At 35.8% G+C, this 18,503-nt stretch overlaps 2 protein-coding genes across 3 annotated transcripts; both read left to right on the top strand.

The window, feature by feature from the left end:
• The first annotated feature begins 4,272 nt into the window (after positions 1-4,272).
• On the top strand, positions 4,273-7,939 carry LOC143562355 (nicotinate N-methyltransferase 1-like). Its single transcript, XM_077050175.1, has 4 exons — positions 4,273-4,593; positions 5,493-5,917; positions 6,064-6,128; positions 7,613-7,939. The coding sequence occupies exons 1-4, from the start codon at positions 4,301-4,303 to the stop codon at positions 7,910-7,912; spliced, it is 1,083 nt and encodes a 360-aa protein (XP_076906290.1). The 5' UTR covers positions 4,273-4,300; the 3' UTR covers positions 7,913-7,939.
• A 7,126-nt stretch (positions 7,940-15,065) lies between these two features.
• On the top strand, positions 15,066-18,206 carry LOC143562368 (uncharacterized). 2 transcript variants are annotated; one of them, XM_077050188.1, is made up of 3 exons: positions 15,066-15,222; positions 15,812-15,988; positions 16,230-18,206. In XM_077050188.1, exon 3 carries the CDS (start codon positions 16,238-16,240, stop codon positions 17,297-17,299), a length of 1,062 nt encoding a protein of 353 aa, XP_076906303.1. In that variant the 5' UTR covers positions 15,066-15,222; positions 15,812-15,988; positions 16,230-16,237; the 3' UTR covers positions 17,300-18,206. The 2 variants fall into 2 exon arrangements, with proteins under 2 accessions (XP_076906303.1, XP_076906304.1); XM_077050189.1 differs by having other exon boundaries at positions 16,216-18,206.
• Positions 18,207-18,503: the final 297 nt, after the last annotated feature.

Genomic DNA, 18,503 nt, shown 5'->3' with positions numbered 1-18,503 from the left:
TTTTTTAGACACCAATTAGCCGTTGGAACCGGTTCCAACGGTAATATAGCCGTTGGAACCGGTTTTTAAGACAATAGATCCGTTGGAACCGGTTCCAACGGTAATATAGTCGTTGGAACCGGTTTTTGGGCCAAACCTATATATAAGTTGTTTCCATTACTTGTTTCACCACCAAACTGAAAAACAAACTACAATACTACTCCTTTAGCAAACCCGTTCCTTTACCCGACCATCCAACTAAATATTATTATGGCACCCATCAAAAAAACTAACAACAAGGCTAAGAAGAGTGTTTTTGTTGCCCCCGTTCCTGTTACGGAGGACCCAAGGGTTGTTACGGTAGTCAACCATAACCGCAACCAAGACGTATGGAAGAATTGGGATTTGATTGTGGATGACGAAGGTTATCAAAAGGCTCGTTGCAAACTATGTGGTTCAATATTAAAGCACGATTCCAACTCTACTTTGAGAAAGCACATCGAGAAGCCATATTGCAAGGCGTTTTGATGAACCTACGTTTTTGGAATCCACAAAATGAACGAAGCAACTAACAATCAAAACACAACCCGGCCACAAGCAATTATTTATGAACATCGCATGCATAGTGGACATATATAACAAATTATTACTGTATTGTAATTATCAAAAATAGTCATCTGGCTGGGTAACCTGCTATGCTAACACGGACAACTGAAAAATCAACAAAATATGTAATTGACATTATCCCTGATGATGACGACTTTAGAACAATATGCATATGCACTCCTGAACTTATTGCTCACAACGTGCACAAGTTATAAGCATGCTAACTGATGAGAGTAGGTCCCAAAACGACCACGTGAACGGTTTTGCTTTTGAAAAAGGTTTTGAGACGGATGCGATAAATCAAACGCCCGAACATAAATATGAATATGAATACAAATATAAGATATAAATGAACGATCTCGTTGTCGGTTAAAAGATTTGATGTATTAAACAAAGAACCGACCCACCCAATGTGAGCTCCCCTTGGACGGATGATTTACACAATGGAAAAACACACATACAATAATACATAGAAGCCTTATCCCCATTGAACTTTGATATGAGCTTAATTATTTATAAATATTATAAATATTTCTTACACTTTAAATACTTTTAAGCCAATTTTTATTGAATATTATTCTATTTGGCTCATATCTGGATTTTTAAGGTTTCATTATTTTGAAGTATAAAGAATTTATATAATAGTAGTCCCCTTAAAATATTAACATAAATCAGCTCATATTTTTCAGGACAAATCTTGTAATGGTGGAGCGCAACATTAGAACTCGTGAGTAGACGTGCACAAAAAAACCGGTTCCGGAACCTAACCGGTGGAACCGAACCGGAACCGGTTCCAGTTCCAACCCGGTTGGAACAATACCCGGTTTGGGTATTTTTGTACCCGAAAATCGTACCCGGTTCTAATATTTATATGTCAGTACCGGTTCCAAACCGGTTCCTACCCGGTTCTTAATTGGAACCGGTTTGGTTCGTACCCGGAATAACCGGTTCCGACGGGTTTTTTTGAAGGGTCAAACAAAAGTCAAACTAGCCGTTGGAACCGGTTCCAACGGTAATATAGCCGTTGGAACCGGTTTTTTTAGACACCAATTAGCCGTTGGAACCGGTTCCAACGGTAATATAGCCGTTGGAACCGGTTTTTAAGACAATAGATCCGTTGGAACCGGTTCCAACGGTAATATAGTCGTTGGAACCGGTTTTTGGGCCAAACCTATATATAAGTTGTTTCCATTACTTGTTTCACCACCAAACTGAAAAACAAACTACAATACTACTCCTTTAGCAAACCCGTTCCTTTACCCGACCATCCAACTAAATATTATTATGGCACCCATCAAAAAAACTAACAACAAGGCTAAGAAGAGTGTTTTTGTTGCCCCCGTTCCTGTTACGGAGGACCCAAGGGTTGTTACGGTAGTCAACCATAACCGCAACCAAGACGTATGGAAGAATTGGGATTTGATTGTGGATGACGAAGGTTATCAAAAGGCTCGTTGCAAACTATGTGGTTCAATATTAAAGCACGATTCCAACTCTACTTTGAGAAAGCACATCGAGAAGCCATATTGCAAGGCGTTGAAAGGGATTGGCGCGACCGATCAAATTGACTTGGGTAAAGATGGTACACTATTTCGTTACAACACGACTCAAGTTCAAGATAGAATGGCAAAGTTCGTTATTCAACGAGGTTTGCCGTTTAACCACGAGTCGTGAGAATGGCATCAACAAGAAAAACTAATATGTGGTGAATGACTAAAATTAAATGGGCCCACCACATAAGTTAAATGGCCATTATTTGGATAGTCAAAACAATTATGTGATACATCATGAACTGAGTTGTGACGGTGGCTAATTTAGGCTTTAGAATTGTTGGGGCCCATAAGAATAAACAAAAGCCTAATAGGTCATATGGTAGAAGTCGGCAAAATGGAAGTGAATAAAAAGAAGAAAGAAAAGAAAGAAAAGAAAGCAAAAGGAGGGTGCCGTGGAATTGTGAATGGAAGGGGGCGCCTCCTTTTGGAGGCTACTACTGTTCGGAGGAAATCAAGAACAAAAGAAAACAAGGTGTTTGGGAGGTTAACAAGGTCACGACAATTCCAAAAAGCAAGCACGCTAGCACGTCAATTAATTAAAGCAAGCATGCTAGTAGCCCAATCATATTTATTTCTATTACGATGAACTGCACTTTATTTTTTTTATCTTTGTTTCATCGATTATTATTATGAGAGGCTAAACTTTTATAATGTCTGGGTTTGGATGAATACTTTTTAGACTCGTTTTATTTTCAGTTTTGGATTATATATTAATTGGTTGATGCTTTGGTAAAGTTTTTTATTTTATTTGGTTGTGATGCATATGCGTATTTGGTATTAATTTATTATCAATTTATTGTTCCATATGCGTCTTTGTGAATGTCTTTCATGTATGGATGCATATTAGGTTGGTTACTGTGTGTTTACAACTAGTTTATGGTTTATTGTTAACGTATTCCTTAGGAGCAGTAATTGAGAGTTTAGAGATACATTATATTATGTCACTTGAGAGACCGAGAGGTAATTAAGTGTCGTTTGTTTTGGTCTTTTGCGGGTTTGGATAGTGATTGCACGGGAGTGAGTTACCCTAGATTCCTTTAGATTCTTACAGATCCGAGTTATAACCGAATTAAATAAAACACCCCTTTACGTCTTAGGGTGTTTTGTGATTAGAGAGACCGGGAGGTGATTTAGTCTTTGGGTACATTAGCATAGTTAGGTAAGGTGAGACCGGGAGGTGATCCGAACCATTAAACCGTTGAGCTTACTTGATATTTAAGGTTCTTAGGTATTGTTGGTGAGACCAGGAGGAGATCTAGCATACTTTAGTTATTCCTTAGTGTCATATTTTTAGAATACGCTACCAATCATATATCCAATTCTGAAAGTTTACAAGTTTACTAGTAGGATTCCTTGCCTAGGTAGTTGTTTCCCCCTATTTGAGTTTCAGTCCGATTTTTTTCATGTCTAGTTAAAGTGTAAGTTTTAGTTTAAGTATTATTTAATTTATAGTTAATAATTAAAAAAGACAAAAATCAATAAAATCAATTTATTTAAGTTATTAGTTAGAGTCTAGTTTATGTGTCGCTAGTGTCCTTTGGGTTCGACATCCGGACTTCGTTAGGCTTTACTACAGTCGATAGGTACACTTGCCTGTCTAGTGGTCTAGCATTAGGAGAATATAGATTTATAAATTTAAAAATATAGTGTCTAGGCTAGGTTATATTTTTAATAGATCGTTTTGCACATCAAACTTAAACGCGCGTCCCGAAGCTCTTGTTTCGTGTCCGGTTTTCTCGTCGACTTAAATTATTCACTTGACCATTAATATGAAACGGTTTCGTAATTTGATATCATAAGTCACAACTTTTTAGCCTAACATAAGTGTAATTTACCCATTTTTCATCTGAAAATTTATATATGTAATGTAAATTTATCAGATTTTGCCCAAAAAATGAGGGCCCCCCCCCCCCATAATATTTTTAAATACATTGCGTTCCAATCCAACTTCATCACTTAGGTCAATTGCGGCGTGCTAACTAGTTATGTTAACGGTACATACTTTTACTTTTATTAAATAAATTAAATATGTTATGAAAATATTTCCACAGTGCACTAGATGATATATGTTATCATGTAACAAATTAAAAGGAAAAGACTATAATACCCCCACCCTACCCTATATATACATATACAACATTCAACACCTCTCAGCTCGATCGATGGCTAAAATGGAAAACCAAGATGGACAAACGCCGAGCAAAGAAGCCAGGCTAGCGATCATGGAGCTGGCGAACATGATAAGTGTCCCTATGTCGCTTAATGCGGTTGTTCGCCTCAACGTGGCTGACTCTATTTGGCAAAATGGCTTAAACACCCCACTCACCGCCTCCGAGATTCTCACTCGTATTAATCTTCCTTCCGCTGCCGGTGATACTGAAAACCTTCAGCGTATTCTACGCATGCTCACCAGTTATCGGGTTTTTAACGAACACATCGATGCTTCAGAACGAAGGTATTATATTATTTATGTTATTGTTTAAATTATATGTATAAAAATGTACAAAAATATAAAAAAAAATACTACAATACGTCTATTAACAGCGGTCAAAATAAATGTTTTATTACGGTGTAAATATCAACCGTTGAATAAAATGTAGCACACTGTTTTAAACATTAATTAAAAGCGGTCAAAATAAATGTTGTAAAAATAAATGTGTTTACAACAGAACCGTTGATTAAATGTAACACACTGTTTTAAACATTAATTAAAAACGGTCAAAATTAATTGTTGCAAAAATAAATGTTTACAACGGTGGTGTGTAAAGATCAACCGTTGATTAAAATGTAGCACACTGGTTTAAACATTAATTAAAAGCGGTTAAAATAATTGTTGTAAAAATAAATGTTTTACAACGATGATGTAAAGATCAACCGTTGATTAAAATGTAGCACATTGTTTTAAACATTAATTAAAAGCGGTCAAAATAATTGTTGTAAAAATAAATGTATTACACCACCGTTGTAAAGATCAAGGGTTTATTAAAATGTAGCACAGTGTTTTAAACATTAATTAAAAGCGGTCAAAATAAATGTTTTTAATTAAAGATCGACTGTCGAATAAAATGTAACACAGTTTTAAACATTAATTAAAAGTGGTCAAAATAAATGTTTTACAACTGTGTAAAGATCAACCATTGAATAAAATGTAACACACTGTTTTAAACAGTGGCAGACTTTGAACACATAGGCTTTGGATAATATGAATGGCTGGACTCGATATATATAATTTTTTTCAAAAAAATTACACTAATGAGTGAAAAAGTTGAGCTGCCTCTAGTTTTAAATGAAGAGTTTTCCAAACCCGTATATTTCCGTGATGACTGACATGATATGAATGATTGTGTTATGAAGATACTCGTTGACAGAAATTGGAAAGACACTAGTGACGGATAAAAACGGTTTGTCCTACGGTTCATACGTTCTACAACACCACCAGGACGAGTTAATGAAGGCGTGGCCAGCGGTGCACGAGGCGGTGGTGGATTCATCGACCAAGCCTTTCGTGAAGGCCAACGGGGGCGAGACCGCATACGGCATCTACGGGAAAAAACCCGAGATGAACGGTCTAATGCAAAGGGCGATGTCAGGGGTATCAATTCCGTTTATGAAGGCGGTTCTAGATAGTTACGACGGGTTTAACGGTGTCGAACGGCTGGTGGATGTTGGTGGCAGTGCAGGGGATTGCCTTAGGATGATTCTAGAGAAGCATTCACATATCAAAGAAGGTGTTAATTTTGAGTTGCCTGAGGTGGTTGCAAAGGCTCCACAAGTTAATGGTTAGTAGTAACAACATATCATTTGATAGTCACGTTACAATTACATACATAAAAGTTAATTCAAAGTTAAAACAACACCAGAAACAAAATGTGTAAACATAACTAAGACACGTGTAATGGTTTTTTTGATGATGAGTCGTGTGTAGGTGTGACACATGTTGGTGGTGATATGTTCGATTCCATTCCCAAGGGTGATGCAATTTTCATGAAGGTAAATGCTTTAATATATAAAAGGTTGATTATTAATTGGTGGGGGGGGGGGTGTGGTTGCAAAAAAGCTGAGCAGCTTGTGACTATTCGGGATCAACGCATTAAAAAGATTGATCGCTTAGTTAGCATAAGCCTGAGCTCAAGCCTAAAAATAAGCTCGTTTATTAAACATGCCTGAGCTCGAGCCAACTCGCGAGCCTAAATAAGTTTGTCATTCATATAATTTTTAAAATATATATATTTGATAATTATATATATATATATATATATATATTTGATAATTTTTAAACGGGAACTGTTTTATATTATTTGTTTCTAATATTTATTTATTTTTTGAGTTTTTATTTTTTTTATTGTATGAAAGTAATAATGTACTTATGGTTTGATGATAAATTGTTTCACAAATAAATGAGATGTTATAACCCGGTTTAAAAGGTATATGGGTTTGATGAAACCCAAGACCCGTTTAGTTTTTTTACTATAAAATTGGTTTTTTATTATATATAATATATCTCTCTTTTTTTAAATAAATCATATATTAATTTTTAGTATATCCATACTTTATAGGATTTTTATATCAATATTTGGTGAGATTAGTTTTTATTTAATGAGATGTTATAACCCGTTTAAGAAAAATCTGGGTTTGATGAGATCCATACCCATGAATTCGGGTCAAATGCATGAGAAACCTCTATTTAAAAATCAAAAGCAAATCTGGTGACTCCGAAAAAAGGGGGAGCGACCACATCGCGACACGTAGGTTTTTTATGTTTTCGTTTATATATATTATAGATATATTTTGTTATGAAAAATAAATAAAAATAACTAAATAATGCATATTATATTATACATAAAGTTATAATTGAAAAAATATGTAAAAATAATTATAAATATATAAAAAACAATTAATTAATAGTAAACGAGTCGAGCTCGGACTTGAAAATCTACTCACGAGCCAAGCTCGAGCTTCGAAAATAGAGCTTGAAATGAGCCGAGCTCGAGCTCCGTGTAAGTTAAACGAGCAGAGCTCAAGCTTAGTCGAACTCGGGCTTTGTTCGGCTCGACTCGTTTGCACTCCTAATTATTGCTATGTTGGTTAATAGATTAAGATCTGGTAGATATTTCTCCATCAGAATGTGCTTTTTATTAAAACTCAACTACTTTAAATAAAACAATTTAAGATTTTAAAAAGTTGATTACTACTATATATGTAAATGGATTAAACTCTGTTATATTTCTCCATCAGAATGTGCTTTATATAAAAATCACTAAGTTCCAACCTAACCATGAAGCGTCTAGTTATCTAACAATGCCATTTTAATGTAATGTGATTTCAAATTATTAATATATAAAGTAGTTTGCGATGAACACGCAAAAAAAAGTTTATGTACTAGCTAAAATGGTTGCATTGGCTTTTAATGACTTAAATGGTTATGGTTTTGAGATTTCAATGGTTTATTGAGTTGCTGCTTTTTATGGTTGTAGTGGGTGCTAACGACATGGACCGATGACGAAGTAAAGCGAATTATGGTCAATTGTTTTAATGCAATTCCAGTTGGAGGTAAGTTGATTGCCTGTGAGCCGGTACTGCCCCACCACACTGATGATACTCACCGTACCCGAGCCTTGCTCGAAGATGACATATTTGTGATGACCATTTACCGTGCCAAGGGCAAACATCGGACTGAAGACGAGTATCGTGAACTCGGCAAGTCGGTTGGGTTTACAAGTTTCAGAGCTATTTATATTGACCACTTCTACACTCTCCTAGAGTTTATAAAATGATGAGCCTTTTCATTTTAATTTTTTTGTTGAACATGATTATCATATTTATCTTGCTAATGAATATGAGCAAACTATATTATTACTTATAATAATTTAGGGCCTAATAATGAATGTTATTTATGCTTGTTAAATGTACTTGGTCCTATGTTGTTTTAACAATTGTGGATAACGATTTCTTCAATAAGCATTTCTTATCTCCCAATATACTTTGGCTACACCAGGAATTCTTTGCCTAATTTATATGCAGAAAATTACATGTAATTTATCTTAAGACAAGTTGGAAATAAATAATCTTACTTTTTGTATATTGGTCGATAATAATCTCGCCTTTAAAAATCACTACTGAAGGTCCAGTCTTTCAACTATTTTTGTCTCAGTGGACCTCGTTAAACAACAGTTAACGTCGTTAAGTTTTTTTCCGAGTTCCAAACCGATGTTTTAGGGCTTTTGATCGGAAGAAGGATACGAGTCGACTGGTGTTAAACTTATCTCGAAAAGATGATGCAAATGACTTGATTTTTATTAATTGAAAAATGAAAATTCAAACACCCAAATTTAAAAAGATTTTAACTCCATTAAAGCAAAAGGTTTCATTTAAAATATAATGAGTTAGTTAAATGAAAGGGTAAATGAGCCCAATGCCCATAGGCCATGGCGACATACCTGCCTATCTCTTGAGCCCAATACCGAGCCCAATGACTTGAAGAAATGATTCACTGAAATAATGAGTCACCATTGATATCGACACATCTGACAAATGTTCGGGAGTTCCTCTATGCAATCATTTAACTTCTTCTTGTTGCCGCATATCTCGTTTGTACACATCTTCTCTTTGTTTTCGGGGCCTATAGTGAGTTACAGACAGAGTTCGTCTCAATCGTCATTTATTCTCATGACTCTTTGTATACTTTGTAACACCAACTATACAAAGGTAGGGCATTTCCCATTGGAATTCGGTTCAGATGTAGGATACCTATCCAGAAGTTTTCGCAACTCAATCATAGATGATGGAATCATCAAAGATTTGACATTTTCAAACTTTGTCTGTAACTCACTAGAGGCCCCAAAAACAAAGAGAAGAGGTGTACAAACGAGATATGCAGCAACAAGAAAAAGGAAAAAAGATTGCATAGAGAAACTCCCGAACATTTGTCAGATGTGTCGATATCAATGGTGACTCATTATTTCGATAAATCATTTCTTCGGACAGAAGAAGATTATGGAAACACTTACTCTAAAAATCCAATTTGCATTTCATCCGGGAAAAGCCATCTTTTTCTCAACAATGCCTTTGTCATTTGATCCAATAGTGTTCCGTTAGATAGGAACAGATTTGATAAATAATGATAACTCTCGGATAGAGTATTAGAATGGAAAGATCCATTAGATAACGAACGATTGGTTCTAAGCCATCTCTGGCGATTAATCAACAATTCGAAGTGTTTTTCTTGCGTCTTCTTGATAAACCAGTGTTTATATAGAGATGTGGGAGGATTTTATTCGGATAGTAAGAAGCCCCTTTGACATCTCTTCATCTGCAAATAATTCTCGATGTGAAAACACGGAGACAAAGGGCTGAGCTTTGAATGGGAAAAAGAGTGGATTTGCAGGGTCCCAAATGAAGTGGCTTATTCGAAAAAGGCTTTGTTCTTTGGAAGATCTATCTCGTGTCTGGTACTCCACGGTTCCACTCTGCAAGAACTCCGATTCATTCTCTTGAAGCTCATTCTGCAAGAACTCTGAATCATTCTATTGAAGCTCATCCTCTTCATACGCTTGCCCCGAAATGACCTGGACCAATAGGGAAATCCCAATTCATTGGACCTTTCTATACAATCAAATAGAAAGCCCCAAGGGCGCCATATTCTAGGAACCCAAACTATGTGATTAAATGAATCCTCCTCTATATGTTGCCGGTCGAGGGCTCCTTCTCCTTCCTCCTCTTCAAACTCCGATTCGTCTTTTTCATAGAGAAATCTCTGATCAAGGATAGAACAAGATCCTTTTTGCATCATATCTAAGGGATTCTTTGGTTCGGGTCGAAGAAGCAATGTCACTCGATCCTTATCAAACTGAGTGCATGTCCGTAAGGATCCCACCAGAGCGCCTTCCACTTCTTATAGGCCACGAACTAGACCAGAATCATTCTCAACGAGTCCATAAGGAGTGATCCCATATTTTTCATCGGGTCCGGGTAGAGACCAAAGATCTTGAGTGACCAATCCGGCAAAACAACTCAAAAGATAAAGAAGTATCATTAATTTCTTCATGCTCGTTCCAAGTTCGAAGTACCAATGTACATATAAGAATCCACTTTGTTACATGATTTCTTTTTCATATAGATAGATATAGGATCTCTGGATCAATTACTTAAAAGTAAATTTTGTGCTACAATCATTCCTATCTGATATAAAAGGATCCCATGATCCTGGACCGATCTTACCTGGGATCGCAAATCCCAAATTTGTGTCACACCCCAAACCACGGCCTAGGCGTATGACACATATGTTGGTACCACAATTATAATTAAAATCAGAGTTACGTTTAAATAGCAGAAGACTTATAAACTTGTGGATTAAAATGTAATATTTACATATTCAAAAGACGGGATTTAAAAGTTTCCCGTTTAATGTTTTAAGATTACTTGTTTTACAAAAACCACCATTATCATTATATTATGTTTAACAAAAAGATCCGAGCCATCGAATATCTTGAACACTTCGTTTTCTTCAAGTGCTAACCTTGATCACCTGCAAAGTGTAAGAAAATACGTCAGCAACGAATGCTGGTGAATATGCTGACGCTAAAAATATTTTCTTTGTTTAATCACCCCTCGAGACTACGTAGGTCTTGGCCCAACGTGGCTTAAGAATAATCAAGTTAAAACAATACGATTTATAAACTCAAGTCTCTATACTCGGTTCTCCCAGCGAAACACCGCAACGTTCGACTAGTTGAGTGCTTATACGTATACACAAGGTCATACTCCCCGCAAGCGAGCGTAATTGTGACCAGGTGTGATGTGCCCACCACATATGAAAGGATTCAGACAAACGTACACGATAGCCTGAGGCTAGTATTTATACCTTTGTTTATAAATGTTTTAGAGACACTTAGTCTCATGTAAAGTTTTTCATATAACACGTTGACTCGTTTGAAAACAAGGTTGTAAAAGTTGGGGCGTATTCACCTTTTGATTTGGATCGGCTTCAAACACCGTCTGAGGGTCTTTCCTGTTGCTTTCTCGCACCTATAGTACGAGTATAACCAATTGTTAGTCGGATATACAATCCGGCTTAAGACTTTTAGTCTTATTTTATAAACTTTACCTCGATGAACCTTTAGTTCAAAATCTCTTTTTACTTTAAAACCTTTAGTTAGAAAGTAAAATTATAAACATTTAGTTTATTTATAAAACCCTACGTTTCTTCTTCTTTAAGAAACGTATTCTTTTCTTTTTTAATTATTTAAGAATAGCCATTTATCCCTTAAATAATATTCATAACAAAGAATATATATATACTTACACACACACACACATATATATATATTTATCAATATTCATAATCTTATCTTTTATTTTTTCTTTGTTATATCTTCTTTTATTTTATCGGGGTATCGAGTATAACCTCGACTTAATGTTTAAGCCTTTTATAATATTTTATTATTATTTTCATTGGCGTTACGCCTACCTTTATTGGCTTATGGAAACCCTAATCACTTGAGCAGCACTCCAACGCCGCTTCACCTTCTTTTCTTTCTCGATCAACCCTTATTCTCGTTACTCTTTCCTTGGCATGCCAAAAGACAAACACCAATCCTTCACCACATGTCGGCACGCCTTACGAGACTAACCATCATGATGTCGAGAAGTAACAAACACCTTCTTGGTTGATACGTCGGTGGATAGTGGCACGAACTTCGAGGAAACGAACACGGAAAACGGGGAATCGGGGCACGCTTTTCGAGGTGGATTGATAATATGAATATGAGATACTAGTGAGATGTTAGAGAGAGATTGGATGACTGGATTTGGGATGAGAAAATGTGAATCCCGGACTTGCTGTTTATAGGAAAAACCTGGAAGCCCATCGCGATACGCGATGGCCTTCTGGTCACCCGTCGCGTATCGCGACATAGCCCAGGCCAGTCACCATATAGGTCTGCCACGTGGCAGACGGTGTGCCACGTGTTGACACGTGGCGGACGGTGTGCCACGTGCCCGACACGTGGCAGACGGTGTGCCACGTGTGGACACGTGGCAGAACTTGTGCTAGAGGTGTCAGGCCACGTCATCACAATACGCGATGACGTAGGTTCCACGAAAAGCGCGTATCGCCGTTGACCCTTTTCTAGAAGGTTTGACTAAGCCCTTCGCGATAAGCGATGGGCTTGTCCCTTGTCACGTTGCGTATCGTGATGGGACAGAAAGTCATAATTTTTATTTTAATCCCTAAGGTTTGGAATTTGACAGATTTGGTCCCTAGACTTTGGAAAGTTGACATTTTGAACTCGAAATTTTCGTGATGTTACAATTTGTCTCTGAAAAGCGAATCTTAATTGTATTAGAATCTATAATTGATTTCTTCTGTGCAATACGAATCGATAGGACCTCATTGGTAAGTGCTACAAGTAAGTGATTAATATGATTATATGAACTTTAGAATAGGATTGATTTACGTTAAATCCTAATAATACAAACTAAGATCATATTAAGAGACACAAATCCCATGTTGTGATGTTTATGGAATACAGATTATCTGGACAATACCCATATATAAATAATTAAAAATATTGTTTTTTTTTTGGGATAAATGCTAACTAGTCATGCAAAAATAGAAAATGAATTTTAAAACGTTGTCTAGTCAGAAAATAAACAAATAAGATATTGAAATTCCAGACAGTAATTTACAACGTAACGACATTTGAATGTTCTCTTAATAATCTGATGACGACTTAGATTTTTTGCTAATCAACCTTTAAGGGATACACTTAAATCCCTCAACTCAAGTAGTATGGATATCTTAGTTAAAATTTGGATGGTTGAGATAGCAACGTGGTATCAACAAGAACACCGCCTGTCCGCCTTGTCCACGTGGCACAACCAAAATCAATGCCAAATCAGAGTGTCAGAGAGTGGGTGCCATTGTGTGTGATGGATGAAAGGGATGATAGAAGTTATGTGATTTGTTTCGTACAAGTCAGCTAAGAAAAATAAAATCGTGGAATGGAAGAGATGGGAAATATGGACATTTTCGTCATTACAAGATGGTTTAGAGACGAAATTAAAGGAAACATTGACATTTAACTGATGTGGAAAAACGAGTCATTGAAAGTTGGAAATTTGGAATGGAGTTGAGAGATGAGTCCTCCCATGGTCACACCTTTATGCAATGGGTATATACGGCAATCGCTCACCAACCACCATTTAGTGTAACTTAACTCAACACTAAATGGTCACTATATCTTTCGTTTCATCTTTCATACTATGTTATATAAATCATTTACCATTCAACCTTTTTAATTTTTACAATAAATTTAATATTTACTAATTTTAAAACAAATTTCTGATAAAAAAAGGTAAAAATAAAGATGAGATTAAATTAAACTTTACATTAAGAATAATAAAAAAGCAATGTAGTAATAAACATGATTAGATATTACATGATGAAAATTTAACACTTTTTTATCATCTTGGAGTTATTGTTTCATTGTAATTTGAAATATTAATTCAAGAACGTGTCAAAGCCGTTTACAAGACCAAAAATATTACTTTTAATATAACTTGATTTTTGTTAAATTTATATTGAAATGCTGACAAAGAAAAAAAAGTGTATTTAGTATTTTTTTTTAAAAGCCAACAAACAAAATTGTTAAAGAAAAGAAGACCAAATTTTAAAAGAAATTTCTACCCAAGACCACCGCATACGCATCACAGTGTGCCTGTTCTTGGCCACAAGACAATGACATGGCCATAACACTTTGTCTTATATAATGTGTTGTACTCTAAAACAAACCGCTTAAAATGACCCCTTTGGTTATGGCCTGTTTAACAAAAGGTTTTCAAATGTTGATTTTTAACCATGGACTTGAACTGCCTAATTACTTTTAGGCCTCCCAACTTCAAAAGGTGACATTAAGGGCATAAAGTATTTAAGAAGCTTTAGCAACAGAGATGGGATGTTAGGGAATAAGCAGCATAAAAGCAGCTAACATGGCCTTACTCACAAAGTAACGTTAGAGGTTCAAAGTGGTGTAAAATAAACTTTTGGGCCGATAGATTAATTCCATTCACGGCATCAATCCAAATGGGAAAGACACCCTAGTGTAGAATTGCATTAGTGAAGTTTGGAAATCCTTGTAGAACCGCCTTAGCATCTCTAAACATAAGCATTTCCAATTACATGAACAATAATGATGGACAAGGTGAGTACACTTTCTTATATTTAGATAATCGGACTAAGTCGAGCCCTCTCATAGTATTGGTTTCCTTCCATATTAAACTTAGTGGCTCTCAAAGGTTTCAAAGTCTTTGAGATGTTAAACGTTAATGAAAACGACCTTCAAACCCATTAGATAAACCAACCCAAGAACAAGAGCTTCACTATTTACATCAATGTTCAATCATAATTAGAGGTTGTGATAATAGTGAATAAAACACAAATAATCATGGGATGATGATAACTTTGGATTGTTCACGTTCAAGGTGTTTCAAAAATAAATTTTAAAGGAGGAGTACTTCAAAGTGATATGGACAAAATAAGTTCCGCTGAAAGTCAATTTCTTCGTTTTGAGGGTTGTAATGAACACAATATCGTCTAAATAAGCATTATGTAAAATAAGGATTCTAGCGGATGTAGCTTGCAAAACATGTAATTCTCCTAATTTAATAGAAAATATTGAATGTAGTTAACGAGGTAGCTGAAAAACCACATACGACAAAAGTAACAAAACCGAGCAAACTACAAATACGAAAATAATATTTTACTTTATAAAACAGAAGAAAACTTTTTACTTTCTAAAAAGTACCCCAATATATGTAATTTATTTATGAAAGATATCCATTAACATGTAAACAATGTGGAAAACAAAACCTTTTTTTAATTTTTATAAAAAAATTCGTACTCATCTTTTTTTCCTACTATACACATTATGACAACACCATTGAAACAAACATCCCCAATATTATTATTATTATTCCCCGATTTTCATCGCTCCAAATTGACTCAAAATTCATCCAATTCTTTATAAATTTCATCAAATTCTCAACCAAACACGCACACCTGAACCTCTGATGACGTTATTCAATAGTAATTTCAAACTTTTCATGTTTTTTCCATTTAATTTCGGATTAAATTGATTTGATGTTGATCTGGTTCAATTGATCTGTGTGTTTTGTTGATTTGGGTGTTAATTGATCATCAGTAGCTTCAATTTTGGTGATTATTAGTGGGAATTGTGGGTAGTGATTTTCTACGCTAGGGTTAGGGTTTTTTTTGTCTGATGAATTATTGTAAATTACTGTGATTTAAGATCTGTTGGGTTCTATTAAGAGTATAAAGTTTACATAATTATGAAATAATATGATGATTGTTTTATATAAGTTCTGTAGATGAAAATATAATTGAGCTGGGATTTAGGGTTTAATATTGTAGGTAGGTTAAAAATTAAAATTTTCCGTTTATTTTCAAAATGATAGGAAGTGATGTGTAAATGTGATGATTGAATCTGCCAAAGGTGTGTCATTTGATACATATATGTGTATATATGTGTGCGTATTTGTGTCGTATCGAAGTTATTGAACTCAAAATTATAAAACCATGCTATAGTTTTTATTTTTATGTAAATTTGGATATTATGCAAATGATGGTTGTTTTGTATAATGTGTTACAACTGCAGGTGTTAGCACATATTGATTTTGTGATTCAAGGTAGTATACGTTCGAGGGTTGTAGAAGTAATTATTTGAGTGACAACACTTTCCAAGATACAGTAAGGTCAACTAAACATTTAGAACGTGATAGTTTCGATCAATCCGTAAAGATTCTTTTAAGCATTGTCAGATTGCATTTTCTTGGTGAGTTTGGATACAAGTAAATGAATCATCTTTCAAACCCCAACTTTTCAATATGTTGGTATATAATTGTTCTAAAACTAAATTCATATAGCTTAAGTAAACATAGATTTGATAGATTTTTATATTTAAATCCGATAAACTTTTTGATAAGCACAAAGATTGAGATTTTCATTTTCTTTTCTGAACATGATGAATAAATTAGTGTCTACTCATCTGGATGTTTTAAGTTACATATTTACAGTGAAGTAGATGGCAAGTAGAAAAAGGAAAATTCCAAGTGATGCAGACATTAACGCGCTCCACAAAGAATGGGACAAAATTTCGTGCCCTATTTGCATGGACCATCCACACAATGCTGTTCTTATCCTCTGCAGTTCCCATTCAAAAGGCTGCAGATCTTATATTTGTGACACTAGTTACCGACACTCCAACTGCCTAGATCGGTTCAAAAAACTCGTTTCTGAAAACACCAATTCCACCACCGACCCGCCTAGTTTAATACCTGCAATTAACAACCCAATTGAAGAAAATTTTGAATTGGCTCGAGGGCTTCAAGATTCTGATATCAACAATAACAACAATAATGATGATAATGATAATAATGATAATCATAGATCAGGTTCAAGGTCAAATTCTTGCCTAAAATGCCCTTTGTGTCGGGGACAGGTGGCGGGGTATGAGGTAGTGGAGGAGGTGAGGCAGTATTTGAATGTGAAGTCTCGAAGTTGTTCTCAAGAGTCATGTTTGTTTTCCGGGAGTTATCGAGAATTGAGACGTCATGCTAGGCGGGCCCACCCGACAGCCCGCCCTTCTGATGTTGACCCGACTCGTGAACGAGCATGGAGGCGGCTCGAGCACCAACGAGAGTATGGTGATATTGTTTCTGCCATTCGGTCAGCCATGCCCGGGGCAGTTGTGTTTGGTGATTATGCTATTGAAAATGGAGATAATCGGGTGCCTGGTGAGAACATGGGTATTATGAGCGAAAGCGGGAATAATAACGGGCATTGGTGGACGGCTTTTTTCTTGTTTCAGATGATCGGGTCGATGGAACAGTCACCTGCTGACCGGAGAGGGGTCGGGAGAGCTAGGGTTCCGACAAGGCATCGGCGTCGACGCCTTTTGTGGGGGGAAACGTTATTGGGCTTGCAAGATGACGACGACGATGATGGTGATGATGATAGTGATGATGGTGACCCGTTTGAGTTGGATTTGGTTGATAATAATGATGAAGATCGGGTTCGTTCTGAGAATCCTAGGAGGCGTAGACGATGGCTGACTCGGTACAGATCAGACGAAGAGCAATCGTGAAAATCTGGTATCTTTTCTGTTGTTTAGCGGGTCGGGTAACGGGTCAACACGGGTACTTTTTGTGTGAGTTGAAATGAGTAGGGTCAGGTTGCCTGGAAAGAAATTTTAGCAAAAGTTTTCAACTTTCTTTGTGCATAATTAGTGTCGTGTATGATTATGAAGTGTGTACTGTTTAAAAAGTATCCAACTTTGTTAGTAACATTATTTTGGCGGTTCATGTACTAAGAATACAATTTGGCAACTTTGAGTCCTGACCCCTTTTACCTGGGTCAAGACAGGTACTTTCTGTACGAGTTGAAACTGGTCTGGTCAGGTTGGCCCGAGAGAACGTTTTCACTAAAATTTCCAACTTTCTTTGTGTATATATAGTGTCATATATGATTATGAAGTGTACATTATTCTGATAAAAGAATCCAACTTTTTTTAATACCATTATTTTGGTGGTTCAAGTATTAAGAATACCTTATGGCCAACTTTTACCTGTTTGACCTGTTACCCTTTTAAGATATTTAACCCGATTATCCATGTACTTTATATTGTTTATGATGCAGATCAAAGCAAACCGATGCATGATGTTTTTCAGCCGGTGGATGGAACATAATTGAATTTGAATTTGAATTTCAAATTATTGTTATTTGGTCAGATATTATTTGATTTAAAGGAGAGGTAAGTCTTGAACATCTTCTCCGAGGGCGGTTTCGTTTGGTTGTTGGTTCTATTTGTTGGGTTGGGGATGGTTGGGGAATTTACATTACTCTCTTTGTGGCTGTTTCTCTCATTTATGTGAAGTAACTTTAAGGAAACCTTTTCGCGAAGTTCATCTTTATTTCTTCATATATGTGCTTTTGGTACTTTGAGTTTTGTCGGTTTGATTGCCGTTTAAGTATACCACATAATCAAATATTGTTGGCATAGAAATCAAAAATAGAAATTAGAAATCAAGAATTTTGTGTGTAAAAGACTTAGGGGCTGTTTTTGAATGAAACCATTCTGATGTAAACATCTTATTCATTCAGATGATTCCTTCAGACTTCAGACTGTTTAGTTCCAAATAGAAAAACATCTTAATGGTTAAAATTAGGCCTGAATTATTCAGACTTATTGTTGTTGCTGAATGGGACATAGGCTCATTCAGATCTGACTCATTGACTCATTCAGATATGAATGAACCAAACAGCCCCTTAGCTGTTAACTATTGTACTAT

The sequence above is a fragment of the Bidens hawaiensis genome, unplaced genomic scaffold, assembly GCF_021521415.1.
Source record: "Bidens hawaiensis isolate Kalapana, Puna unplaced genomic scaffold, B.hawaiensis_p1.1 tig00020944_1, whole genome shotgun sequence".
Lineage (NCBI taxonomy): Eukaryota > Viridiplantae > Streptophyta > Magnoliopsida > Asterales > Asteraceae > Bidens > Bidens hawaiensis.
The sequence above is the reverse complement of the archived record's forward strand: the minus strand, read 5'-3'. Positions and strand labels throughout refer to the sequence as shown.

Excerpts from the sequence above, each read along its gene's own strand:
- LOC143562355 (XM_077050175.1), top strand. The coding sequence starts at position 4,301 with ATGGCTAAAATGGAAAACCAAGATGGACAAACGCCGAGCAAAGAAGCC. Across the intron at positions 4,594-5,492 it reads ATCGATGCTTCAGAACGAAG|ATACTCGTTGACAGAAATTG; the intron begins GTATTATATTAT and ends TGTGTTATGAAG. Across the intron at positions 5,918-6,063 it reads AAAGGCTCCACAAGTTAATG|GTGTGACACATGTTGGTGGT; the intron begins GTTAGTAGTAAC and ends AGTCGTGTGTAG.
- LOC143562368 (XM_077050188.1), top strand. The coding sequence starts at position 16,238 with ATGGCAAGTAGAAAAAGGAAAATTCCAAGTGATGCAGACATTAACGCG.